Raw genomic sequence first — 14,824 nt, forward strand, 5'->3', positions numbered from 1 at the left:
CATAACCAGATCACTAACGACTTGACAAATAATGAATATTTTCATATTACGCAAAATATCGATGGAAGGATATGCATTCAGTTTGCTGATAAATTCCCGATATACAAATCTCCTATTTATAACTAACGATATTTTATGGGATATTGATCTTTGCCAGAAATACAATATATTTTTCCTATTACTCCTGATGCCCCTGTTTATGGTCCAGCTAGAAATATGGTTTTATCTCTACATACTCTTAGTGATACTTTGAGTGAAAGGGTAGCTGAAAGAGTTAAAATAGATCCTACAACTAATATTGTTCAAGCAACTGATAAGTTGTCCCATATAGAACCAACATCTGAAATGGATTTCGACCCAAATGTGATGTCAAACCGAAATAAAATTTGAATAATGATAACACACCAAATTGATTTTAGTTCAGGATCCCTAGCATGTCAATATATTCAAAAAGAATTTCATCAAGATAAATGGAACAAGTTTAAAACTTGGTTCTTTGAAACTTATAATCAAGATGATTTGAATAATATTTCTCAAGAATTTTATGAATCTTGTGCATTACATAATCAAATTATGTATTTTATTCCACGGTTTATAACCACTTATTTATCTTTATATATAAATGTCTTAGAATAAAGGACTTTCAAAGATGGTAGTGGTAATATTACCAAACTAATTTACCCTCCTCAAAATTCTTTTATATTACCCAATGATACAGATCTTACTTTCTCAGCTTTTCAAAAATTCATTGATAATGATGTTGCTAAAATTAGCATTCGTGAAATCAATAATTTGATTGCCCAGAATAATTACTTGAGTTTATATGTTAAAGTAATTGGTGAACATATTAGCTCTCTTGATACAAAACTCAATAAGTTAATTGCTTTAGTTATAACTCTGAATATGAGCAAAGTAATTGAGAGTGCCTCCACCTCTGGCAGTAAACCAGTTGCTACTATTCCTACTCATATTCAACGACCCATCAAAGTAAAAGGTTTTAAATTTAAGTCTTTAACTGATTTAGAAACACTTCCTGATAAGAAGCTAGCAAATTTAAATGCTAAACCTATTGATATGTTAGATAATTTCTCTATTGAAGAATATATTTCTAAAAATTAAGCCTATTTGATCTCAAAGTTATCGTGACGAAAAGGCTAGACGTCTCCAAAATAGCAGATATGCTACCAAAGCATCTATGTTAACTTATTACTACCCTCGTCCTACTCCTCAAGATATTTTAATCGAGGAAAGAGATTGGATTCAATCCAGTATATCTTATAGTGGTGATCAAATTTATGAATTGAATGTTGATGGCTTGACAGATAGACAAGTCTCCATTTTTCTACATTGAATGTTAATGTATGCTACCATTTGTCAATACACTAATAACAATTTTGATCATACCATTTGCAAGATGATTATTGCAGGATTTACCGGCCAACATCGAGGTTGGTGAGATAATTTTTATCATCGGAAGCTCCCACTTCCATTACTACCTCAGTAAAAAGAGAAGTAGCTATTGAGGCAGTTGTTTCTAAGGAAGGGGAGTCTCAGCAACCTGTCGAAAATATTCGACTAGATGTAGTTTATACACTTGTTCTCACTATTTTAGAAAATTTTAATGGTAGATTCACCAACAAAAACAAAACCCTCCGAACCCTTCTAAATATACTTCGTTATCGACATTTAGGAGAATTTAGGTGGTATAAAGACACCTTTTTAAATCGAGTAATGGATTTATCCAAAAGTAATCTTACTTATTGGAAGACCAAATTTATTGACGGCCTCCCTCCTCTATTTGCAGAAAGAGTTAGAAAGACTCTTCGAGGAAATCTTTCTGCTATTCCTTATAATCAGTTGTACTAATTGACACTTGTACTCAAGAAGAACTAAATCTATGCAACGAGCTTAAACTAGCTCAACAACTTAAAGTTAATAGCAAACAAGAGCAATCTCAACTTGGATATTTCTACAATCAATTTGCAGTTGATGGCCCTTCTAATAGAAAGGATAAAAGGCCTAAAAGATTTCGATGTTCTAGGGAAGATAACCCAGATAGACCTTATAGAAAGTATCTTTGCTCTCGTCGAAGTAAAGAGAAATGTGAGACTAGAAAAGATTGTCGTAAATCTAATAGATTTATCAAAAACCATTCTAAAAGAGACCTTAGTAAAATTACGTGCTATGAATGTGGTCAAAATGTGCATATTGCTCCAAATTGCAAGCTTCAAAAATTTAAAGCTTTAAAACTTGAAAATGATATTCATGACAAAGTCTATGATTTATTATATACATTTGGTTCAGAATTCGATTATTACTCTGAGTCAGATTGCAGATTTGAAAGTTCTGAAAGTGAAGTTGAACTTATTAATTTTTCTGATAATGATAATATTTTATCTACTAATTGTGGTACTAATTGTACAAGTGATAATTGTCCTTGCAAAACAGATGAGTTTTATAAAGTCCAATCACAATTTCAAGATTTGAATGTTAATACAATTACTTCTGAAAATATTATTGAATTATTAGAATTATTAACGGAGATTTCTGATGAAAACATGAGGAGAAAAATTATTAATATGGCTTCGACATCCAGCTCCCAATCTTCTAAATCCTTTAAATCCTCTAAATCAAAACTTAATCTTGATTCCAAGCCTTATTCTCTAACTGAAGTTCTTTATCGACTTGATAAGAAAGCTTATACTATAGTTAGAGATACTTTAGATGATTTAAAAATAGAAGTATAAAAACTAAAAAATGAGATTAAATCTCTTAAACAAAATCAAATGATTCATAATCATAGGATTTCTCAACTAGAGAAAAATTATACAGATGACTTGAGTCAATGCCTCTTACTGATAAAGGGAAAGGTAAGATTGATAATGAGGTAGAAGAAGTTAATGAATCCTCTAAATAAAATTCCTTTTTGGGAATGTTATTGTAACTGCTCATAGGTGGTATATTAAATGCACTATTCTAATTAATAACGAGTTTACTATCACTAACACTGTAATGATAGACAGCAGAGTAAATGTTAGTTGTATTCAAGAAGGATTGATACCTTCAATAAAGTATGCATTCCTCATTTCTTTTTACTAGTAAAAGATCAAATTCATCCTCCAATTATACTTGGAACCTCTTTCATTAATACTATCTATCATTTTTCAAAAATAGATTCAAAAGGATTTACTTCTAGTTATAAAAATAAGGAGATATCCTTTTGATTCACAACTGAACCAGTTACTAGAGATATTAACGCTTTAATTAATATGAAACAACAGCATGTTGATTCTTTATAACAGAAAATATACAGTATGAATATTTTTGATACATTGCGTGTTGTTAAGGTATAGGTAAAAATTAAATTAATTTCTGAACAGCTGGCCATCGATATATGTGCCGATCATCAAAGTGCTTTCTGGAATAGAAAAAAACATATTGTGACTCTTCCATATGAAGATAACTTTTATGAAGATGACATTTTCACTAAGTCGCGTCTCTGTCACATGAATGTTGAGTTAGTGGAATTTTTGCAAAAAAAGAGATTGATAATCTTTTACAAAAAGGTTTAATAAAGCCATCAAAATCACCCTTGTCTTGTACTGCTTTTTATGTTAATAATACAACAAAGAAAGAACGCGGTGTTCCTAGTTTAGTTACAAATTATAAAATTTTAAATAAATTTTAAAAATGGATTAGGTATCCTATTCTAAATAAAAGAGATTTATTATCTAGATTATATGATGTCAATATATTTTTAGAATTTGATTTAAACTCACGATATTGCCAAATTCAGATTTTTAAAAAGAATACTTATAGAACTGCTTTTAATGTTCCTTTTGAGAAATATGAATGGAACGTAATGCCTTTCGGATAAAAAAATGCCCCATCTAAATTTCAAAAAATTATGAATGATATTTTTAATCCTTATCTGGATTTTATCATTGTTTATATTGATGATATTTTGGTATACTCCAAAACCTTTAAAACTCATATCGAGCATCTTGATATTTTCAAAAAGATTGTTATACAAAATAGTTTAGTTATATCTAAACCAAAAATGAGTTTATTTCAAACTAATGTCCATTTTCTTGGACATAATATTTGTCAAGGGAAGATTACTCCCATCCAACGATCAATTGACTTTGCTTTTAAATTTTCTGATGTGATAACAGATAAGACTATGCTTCAAAAATTTTGGAAAAGTTTAAATTATATTTCTTCATTTTACAAAAATCTATCTAGAAATTTATCTCTGTTATATGAGAGATTAAAAAGGAATCATAAATCTCTTGGACTGATAGTCTCACTCAATAATGTGTTAAACAACGTGTTAAATCTTTACCCTATTTAATACTGGCTAACCCTGCTTGGTATAAAATTATAGAAACCGATGCATCTAATATTGGATATGGAGGAATACTAAAACAAGTAAACCCTCATGATAAGTGTGAATATCTTATAAGATTTCATTCTGAAAAATGGATAGAAGCCCAGAAAAAATATGTGATTGTGGCCATGAAATGCTATGCATCGTTAAACATGACGCCTCTAAATTAATATTTGCTAGGTGACAGGCTCAATTGGCCCCATTTGATTTTGATATCCAGTATAAAAAGAATTGATAATTCTCTACCTGACTTCATATCTAGGGAATACTTAAACACTTAACCATGCATTATTTTGTAGTTTTCTTTGATGATAAAGAACTCATTACCATCTTAAAGGTAATTCATTTAGGAAAGGATATTCAGACGATGATTCTGGATACATTAACCGCTGAGATTATTAGAGAAGAAAGCAACCCTTAACTTCTCTATTCATTCCTATGAGGATGACGATGGTCCATATTATCTTGATATAGATATAACCTGGTTTGTTATATCTGTAGAATTGCAGACCCTCCTTGGTCTATAATACGAGGAAGAGGCAATAAACCAGAGGTAGGGAAAGATCAGCCCCTTCGTAGAGGTGGTCATACGGCTCATCCTCATCTAATAATTTTCCAGTCTTACGATTGGAAAATAAGAGTTTGATAAACTCAAAAATAGGCGAAACATCTTATTCGTCAGATCCAAAGGATGATACTCCTTCAATAAATCTGGAAGATATTCCAGAAGACAGTCCATTATATGGGCAGATGAAAGCATATTTAGAATCTCAAAAGCAAAAAGATACTTCTGCTTCTACGATCAAAGAAGTCGATGACAATAAATATTATGAAGGACCTGCAAAAGAAATTATATTTCTTTTAGAAAACTCTGATATTCAGAGGAGTGATGAACTGTGGAAGATATTTCAAAGGTATTTAGTAAGGGGATTATATTTCCGAGGAGAGTCCAATAAGACTCGCACTTATTACGAAACCATCTTGATAAAATTTTAAAGTGCTGAATTTCAACACTTCACAACAGAAGAGAATGTTTATAACTTCTCTAAGGTAATAATCAAACGGATTATATCCATTAAAGAGTGGGGAATCTCCACAATTAATGAAAGATAGGTTTGCATCAATAAAATGAACATAAATTTGACGTATTGGGATTATATCCAGATATTTAATACAGTCTTTTATTATAATATTAATAAACACAAACACACTTGGTTTGTAAAAATTAGTTCTAAGGTATTCCTAGACCAATCCCCAACTTGTTCATCAGATGGTGGACTTTCCACGGACCCTCGGTGAAGATTTTATCGTATGAATATTTAAACTTATACAAAGAATGGACCAAAGTTTCTATATTTCTCACAGAGTTATATCCTCAGATCATGTTTGTAATCTGGACAAAATTGATCAGATGTACTTCTTTATTGAATTCTCTATTATATGGATTCATAAATGGCTCCCCGAAGTCGGATATACCCCGGACGAAAAAATTCTTTGTTTATATCAGATAAATTATAATAAATTTTAGGACAAATTGACACAAAAAGATTTAAAATTAAGCAACCATATGACCAAGAGCTCGTAGATAGTATTCGAGCAAACATATAGGATTATACAGAACTACCATAAAAGAAATTGGTAGCAGACAATTCTGTTAAATATATTGCTCGAACAATTTCAGTGCAACAAGGTGATAAAAGCGAGATGATAAATGAATATCTCGAAGAAGTAAAAAGAAATTTGCTTCAAACTCTAATAAAATATGATAAATCTGATGCTTCAATAAAAAGTGAAGCAAGTAATGATGATATCGTCGATGCACAGTTCAATGGACCACAGTCAATGTCATCTGAAATTGAGCTTGAAAAGGTGGAAGATTTCCTCCAATTATTACAAGACAAGGAAGAATTCCTTAAAAGGCTGTCAAAGAAAAGGGAAAAGTAGAATGAGAAGATCTCTCCAAACCCTAAAAAGATTAAATAAAATATCGGGTTATGCGAGGATATACTCCAAGCAAAATAAGGATGAAAATGATAATTTTTTACATTTTTTAACAGTAGAAATACTGTATTAATAGTAGATGTACTGTAGTAGGGACTCACTTTTATTCCTTATGCATCTTAAGCCCGCCTATATAAAGGGCCTTTGTTTTTCATTTTTAGGTAGAGAAATTTTCAAGTTTTTTTTCTCTCTCTCTCTCTTAAACACTTTTTTTGTAATATATTTCAAGTTTGAAGAAATAAAGATCCAGATTGGCATAGCCTTTGGAGTAAGGTGTTTTAATTTTCAGTCTTTATTTTTAATTTCATATATTTCTCCATAGCCGTGACTATGTCTGGCTAGAAATCTCATATATATGCTGGGTATCTAAGTTTTGTTACATATTCATTATGAAAGACCAAACTCAGTTAAAATATACGAGATTTTTATCATAGTTTCTTGGCTTGATTCTGAGATGGTGGTACAGTCGATTCCGACACTACCTTATTGATTTCGCCTAGAAGTTAGTGGTGGTGTAAGTCCTCGTTAAAGGACAAGAAAAAGGGGCAGTATTTCTCACTGTTAGAACTGCTAGTTGCTAAATTAATATTTGTATGTATTGGAATATCTGACAGACCCTTTGCTCAGGTAAAAGGATCCATACAGTAATAAAACTAAATAAAAATCTTTCATATTTTGATTTTATCCTTGCTAACTGCAAGTTTAAGATGGTGGACTTTCCATATATATATATTATGTAATTATGTATATCACTATAATAGATAGCATATTGTGAGTATTTTGGTATACTTTGTAAGTATATATACAATATATAATTAATTCTATCACTATAATATATAATATAATGTTAGTATATTAATTATACATAGTACGTATATATAGTATAATGTTAGTATATAATTATAATAGATAGTAGATTGTGAGTATATCACTATAATAAATAACATATTGTGAGTATATTAGATATACGTTGTAAGTATATATAATATAAGTATTTTATTATAATAGATGGTATAATGTAAGTATATTATTATAATAGATAGCATATTGTGAGTATATTAAATATACATTGTAAGTATATATAAATATAATATAAGTATATTAGTATAATAGATGGTATATTGTGAATATATCACTATAATAGATAGTATATTGTGAGTATATTAGATATACATTGTAAGTATATATATTATAATATAAGTATATTGTGAGTATATTAGATATAAATTGTAAGTATATATATAATATATAATTAAGTATATCACTATAATAGATAGTATATTATGAGTATATAAATTATTATAATTACTTCTAAATTAAATAGATAACGCTACATATATTGATGATTGACTCAAATTTTCGAATACATAAATGCTGCGAAAAAATAATCAAGCTCAATGGGCCTAACCCGGCCCATAGGCCCGGACACTACTATACCCTTAATGGGTCATGGGCCGGACTGTTTAAGATTTTGACACTGTTGGGCCCCGATCGGCCCTACCCATTAAGGGTATAGTCCGGCCTGGCTTAGCTCGGTAACCGGTGGGCATAAAAATTAGTCCGACCCACTTAACAAATATAATTATTTTTAACTTAGCTTATTTAGTACCTTATTTGTACTAACGTTTTGAGTCTAGGGACGTTGTATTCATGCTTGTGAATCTTGACAGACAGGTGGGCATGCCTTCTCAGTAGTGTTGCCGAATTTCAACATATAGACCAGCACATAGACGGTCTCTATGTCTTCATAGTTGCTAGATTCAGATGTTTATCAGTCTTATGTTGTAGATATCTGATAGGTATATAGGTTGGGGACTTGTCCCAGCCAAGTATATTACTCTTAAAGTCTTACAAACTTTGGTGTGTGTAGTTGTACGTTGCCAGCCTTGTCGGTCCTTTTACTCTTGTACTATAAACATGATAGTATTGTTGGATTTGTGTGTAACTCTCTCTATATATATATATATTGTAACTCTAGATATCATGTTGTTCTCGACGGCTTGCATAGGGATTTACTTATGTTTTGTTTTAAATTATTGGGTTAACAAAGGTATTTGATGCAGGATTCTTTGATTGTGCTTTGTCTAAGCTTCTGTTAAGCCGAGATATATTTATTTGTATTTGTTATAAGGATGAACTGAAAAAGGAGTGATTTCGTCTGAAAAATAATAATTTTCAAAAACTTGATTTAAAGTGTCAAACTTACTTATTTCAATTTGGTGAAAATATTATTTTTGAAACAAAGTCGCCATTAATTTTTTAAAGAAAATTAAGAAATTCTTTTTTGAAAAGATTTAAATAGAAAACACTTTCAAAATTTTAAAGATATGGGTAACAATTCAAATGACACTTAAAAAAAGGTTTTACGCACTTAAAAATGTCTACAATTTTTTACTCTTAAATAATCTTTAAAAAGTATAAATATCGTAAAATTCTCAAAAAATATCTTTATTATTAATTTTAATATTAATAGATAAGATACATAAATATAGTGTACTAAAAAGAGTTAAAAGATATATTAGTAAAAATATCTTTTTATTTATAATTATTTAAAAAACATGTTTAAAAAAATAGAATGACAAATATTATAAAACGGAAGGGAGTACGAGGGGTACATGATGCAATTTAATTGTAGACTGTAGATCAAAATAATTAATGTCAAGATAAGCCATTGAAGCCTCAGGTGGTTGAGTAAGTTCCAACATCGAATTAACTATTCCTCATTTTCTTTTACTGATCCTTCATTATATTTAAAAGGTTAGATTTTCTTTTTTACTTATTTATTTTTGTAAATTAAAATAGATATTTTAAATATTATTTTTATCATTAAGTAACTATATAAAACACTAATACTTAAATTTAAAATTTTAAAATATAGTTAATAAGATTAATTTAATAAAATGAATCTTTGTTAAATACTTTCTTAAGAAAAATGTAAAATCAGCCTGAAACAAATAAGAAGAAAAGAAAAATTATCATACTTGAACAAAAAATATTATTCTAAAGATATTTGTATATAATTTACACAGACAAAATACTGTGAGAGGTAGAGGTCATGGTGGTAATCAGGGCTACATACATAAGAGTGTAGAGGAGGTGTGTTGGAGAGGAGAGTGGATTACCACTTGTAAAATTTATATTTTTTAGTTCTATTAAAAAAGTCATTTCCTTACTTTTAAGGAACTTACTTTCTTTAAAAGAATATTTTCTAAAAATTTTACCAACCAATCTTTTTTTTTCTTTGTTTGACCAACCAAATATGATAAAATTAGAAACATTTTCTCCATATAGAACACACCCTAAATCTGTCTTTATAGCTAGTGACACCTCCCTAATATACCAGATTTAACTCAACTCAAATCCAACTCTTTTATTATTATGAGTGTATATTTAATTTTATACCACCATCAATTCGCTAAATTTTTGACTGACCGGAGGGAGTACCAAGTAATGATAAACTTTATTCTACCACTATTTATCAAGTCATCTTCTATTACGATTGGAAGGTAGGTTACCAAAAATTTAAAGAAGCAGCAAAGAGAAAAAGAATTCTGTGATTGGGACCATTGTCTTTATGGGTGGACTTAGCAGAAGGCCCAAAGTTGTAGCGTGGTTCAATAAAAGTTCCACACGTAACGGCTTAACTGGACTTTGTAGGCACCTCCCTAATTATTATGTACCCTTCTTCCATTTAACTCTAACTACCAACTAATTCTCTCATTCCTTCATTAATTAACTTCCTCTCTATAAATACCCAAAGTTCTCAATAGCTTTTGCATCCAATACTCAAGCAAAGTACATTTGTAGTATATCGTTCATACAACTTCCCACACTACTCCTCTAGTATTTCTATCTTTCTTCAATTTTTGTAACAATGAAAATGGTAGGAAAAATTGCATGCTTTGTCATTTTGTGCATGGTGGTGGTTGCACCCTATGCAGAGGCATTGAGCTGCGGCCAGGTTACATCTGGCTTAGCTCCATGCCTCCCTTATCTCCAGGGCCACGGCCCTCTAGGAGGCTGCTGCGGCGGAGTTAAGGGTTTGTTGGGTGCAGCTAAGACCCCAGCAGACCGAAAGACAGCATGCACTTGCCTAAAATCAGCCGCTAGTTCTATCAAGGGAATTGATGAGGGCAAAGCCGCTGGTCTCCCTAGCGCTTGTGGCGTAAACATCCCTTACAAGATCAGCCCATCCACTGACTGCTCCAAGTAAGTTATTCACCTTCTTTACGCTAAATCTATATTTTGTATATTAATTGATAGTATTGAATTTCTTTTGTTTTGGAGTATATAACTTAAATTCAATTTATATATGCCGACTAAACTGATAAAATTATATATCTAGTAGTAAAATCATATGGTCTAACATGTTACAAAATTATGTGTACTCGATTGCAAACAATCAATTTGTTATATCAACAGTAGCAAATTAAAAACTTCATGATACATGTATCGATTATTGTTTAATGATGATTTAACATGGCATTGCAGGGTCCAGTGAGGTTGATGAAAGCTCAATTATCCAAGGCATAATTTGGTACTAGTCGTGCGCAGAAGAATAAGATGGATATATCGATCGAGTTTAATTAATCCATCACTATATATGTTGTCTTTCTTTTTAATTTGTGTCTGCTGGAGTACTCATATATATATATATATATATATATATATATATATATATATATATATATATATATATATATATATATATAGTTGAGTCTTGTAATGAACCTTGGTGGTTGGTTGTATTACAACCCAATCTTCATAGTAATACATGATATTCTACTATATCCTCTTCTTCTTTTCTTTCTTTATTCTTTCCTTAAAGTGTTGATGATGGTTAGCGCAACTACATATATATAACTATATAAGACTAGGCCATGTTTTTTCAACTGTGTACCCGTTCCATCCTTCAATTGTATACTTCTTTTAATGTTTAATTTATCGCGTATCTATCGAATATATTGAGACTTCTCTTCTAAAAGGTCTAGATTGTCGTTTGTCCAGTTGGTGAATCCAAATTGTACGGAAAAAATGAAATAAGTCATAGATGTTTGTATGACTATAAATCCTCTAATTAAGTGTAAAATAGGCATGTTAGAGTTAAATTGTTACTAAATCTAAAAATGTACTAACTAAAAACAGTGTCATATAAATTGAGACAAAAAGAATAGTAAATAAATGTGTGTATATTTAAATTTGTAACAAAGAATATGCCTAACTGATAATGCTCTTGAAGTCGGTTATGATGATTTGACAAACTCAGGGAACAGGTAGAGGACCTGGTCCCTTTGTGGACTTCTTGCTGATAACAACAGTAGACAAATAGTACATAACAGATCCAAGTCTACAGGTTTGTATATACGCGGCCGAGCCCCAGTGCAGAAGGCCAGTTGTCTAACCAATACAAATCATCCAGCACATGCTATATCGGTGATATATACACTCTTTACAACATTTTTCCACTTGGCTTTTTGAATCTGAAAAGGAATATTTAAACAAGCTCATGCTCTCAATTATTGAAAATTTGCTCTTGAAGAAGACAAGTATCTGATATAGTTATCAGTGTTTTTGTCCTTGTTTTTAGAATTATAATTTCTTGTTCCTAATCTTGTAAGTTCTACTTCCTAATCTATAAAGGAAGTTAGATCAACTCTCATTTATTATCTCTTTTGTTCATCTTGTCGAAGTAACTAACTAGAGCTAGTTATGGAGACCATCTGAACTCTAAATTATCTAAGAGTTTAGTGATTTAGGAAGCAATAGAGTTATTGTTTTAAGTCTATAACAGAGTTGTTACAAGGAGTGGAGAGGGATTGTGAGTACAATTTCTAGGTTACAATAACTTATAATCTGAATTTTGGCTTAGTTGTTCTAGTAAAGATTTGAGCTGAAATCATGTGGGGCAGGTCGTAGTTTTTCTCTCTTGAGCAAGGAGTTTCCACGTAAAAATCTTGTGTTTATTTTATCGTTCTATTCTTTAAGTTTCTGCACTGATTTCTGATAAGATCCAGATCCCTACTATTCTGGTGGAACCATACATTTTAACAATTGATATCAGAGCAGGTTTTCTCTCTCTGGTTAACACCAAGAGAAGTTCCTGTAAAGAATGGCTACTCCACTCAACTTCGAAGAAGGTCGGGCGTCAATTAGACCTCCTCAATTTAACGGTCATTTCTACAGCTGATGGAAAACTCGTATGTATGACTTTATCATGGCTGAAGACAGTGAACTTTGGGACATTTTTCTTGATTGTCACTATGTTCCCACTGTTGAAGAGAAAGAAGGAGAAGTTACGAGAATCGTTCCTAAAACTCGTAGGAAGTATACTGAGGCTGATAGGGAGAAGATTGAGAAGAACTATAAGGCTAAAAAACTTCTGATATGTGGCATTGGAGCTGAAGAGTATAACAGAATCTCTGAATGTGAGTCCGCAAAAGAGATCTGGAATTGTCACAGAACTGCTCATGAAGGAACTGAGCAGGTGAAAGAATCAAAGGTGGATATTCTAACTACTCAATATGAGAACTTTACAATGAAAACAGGAGATTCTATCTATGACATGCACACCACGTTCTCTTCCATCACCAATGAGCTTCGAAGTCTTGGTGAACCTGTTCATCCTAGCAAACAGGTGAGGAAGATTCTAAGGATTTTTCCCAAGTCATGGTCTAGCAAAGTGGATGTAATAACTAAAGCAAAGGACCCGAAGGTTCTTACAATGGATGCATTGATTGGAAGTCTCCAAACACATGAACTAAATCGAGCTCAAGATGGTCTAAATAAAGAGACAAAGCATGAAAAAACTCTTGCTCTTAAAGTTGCTTCAAACGAACTTTCATCCGAGGATGAAGAAATGGCGTATTTGACAAAGAGATTTCATAAGATTGTGAGAAGGAATGGAGGTTTCATCAAGAAAGGTAATTCCAGTTTACTTGCAAATGCTACAGACCTATGTCACAAATGTGGCAAGCCAAGACATTTCATCAGAGATTATCCAATGCATAAGGTAGACTACAAGGAATATGTCAAGAATGGAGCTAATAAAAGAAGGGACTTGGTACCTGATAAGAAAGGAAAGAAGGTTGAGATGATTATGTCATAAAAGGGCTGTAACACCCCCCAAAATTTTTCCCTAAGATTCGGACCCTTCTTGTGTTCGGGTAGGGTCGGACTCGAGTATTGTGAAGCCTTCGCGTGAGTAAGACGAGTTGTTGAGAAACGTTGCCGCATTAGAGGTGATGTGGGGTCATGAAGGATCCCTAGGACCAAATTTAACCCAAAGATTCGTGGTGACTAAGTTTGAGGAGGGGATCGCTTGAGGGGTTGACTTATAACGACCCTATTTTTTGATAGATGACGATCTGGGTGGCCCACGATCTATTAAATCAAAAGTCGTTGAGTCTTCTTTCCAACGCCACCAAGAATGCGAATTTTAGGGTTCGGAGTCGAAAGATATGACGCTACTAAGATGAACTAGCGCGATAGGAATTTCATTTTTGGCCTGGGTTGCAACTGCTGGGGAAATGGCCTTGGCGCTGTAAGGGCATGACGCGCCACTATCACGCCAGAAACATAACTCAGTAGTTTGGTCCTTGGCGCGACACGCCACTAAAAGTTGTGCAGGGTTTTTCAGGCCAAATTTCCAGAACTCAGAAACTTTGGCCTTGGCGCTATAAGGGCGCGACGCGCCACTATTGCGCCAGAAACATGCCTCAATAGTTTGGTCCTTGGCGCGACGCGCCACTATCGCGCCAGGTGCGAAAGGGTAATTTGGGAATTCCCCCAAATTATATATGTATCATCCCTAACACATTTTGGGATCATTTTCAATCCCTCACTCTCTCTCTAAAAGCCCTAGGAGCTTCTCTCTCTCTCTTCTTTTTCTTCTCTATTTCCAACAAGAAGAATTCCAAGAGCTTCAAGGTTTGAGTTCTCCATTGAAGACCCAACCACAAGGTTCTCTTCAAGTCTTTACTAAGGTATGTAAGGCTATCCAAAATATGGGTTAAGTCCACCCATGTGCCCTACTCTTGCTTGAGGGTATATGTTCACAAAAATGGAGTTCCTTGGTATGGTTTATGGTTGAATAAGTTTTGTTTCCTATTTATTTGATTATATATGTGTCAATGTTGTTAAGCTAAGAGGTTCCAAAAAAATGAGTCCTTATGTAAGTATGAGTTGATGAAGAAATGAGTTGTGAAATATGTTTTATTTATCTTCTTAACTATGTAGATCATGATAAAGGATGTTATTTTCTTGAAAATGTTGCTCAATATGAAATGTCAATTTAAAGTCTTGAAATTGTGATAAGCCTCAAATATTTTCTCAAATGGATGAAAAAAATAATTGATTATATCTAGATGATGCTATATATGTGCATTTAAATTTCTTTTGGAGATGTGATTGAGATTGATCGGATAGTATGATTGG

At 32.1% G+C, this 14,824-nt stretch overlaps 1 protein-coding gene across 1 annotated transcript; it reads left to right on the forward strand.

The window, feature by feature from the left end:
• The first annotated feature begins 10,155 nt into the window (after positions 1-10,155).
• Positions 10,156-11,034, forward strand: LOC129877783 (non-specific lipid-transfer protein 2). The gene is made up of 2 exons (XM_055953317.1): positions 10,156-10,600; positions 10,883-11,034. Exons 1-2 carry the CDS (start codon positions 10,266-10,268, stop codon positions 10,890-10,892), a joined length of 345 nt encoding a protein of 114 aa, XP_055809292.1. The 5' UTR covers positions 10,156-10,265; the 3' UTR covers positions 10,893-11,034.
• The last annotated feature ends 3,790 nt before the right edge of the window (positions 11,035-14,824 follow it).

The sequence above is a fragment of the Solanum dulcamara genome, chromosome 12, assembly GCF_947179165.1.
Source record: "Solanum dulcamara chromosome 12, daSolDulc1.2, whole genome shotgun sequence".
NCBI classification, from domain to species: Eukaryota; Viridiplantae; Streptophyta; class Magnoliopsida; order Solanales; family Solanaceae; genus Solanum; species Solanum dulcamara.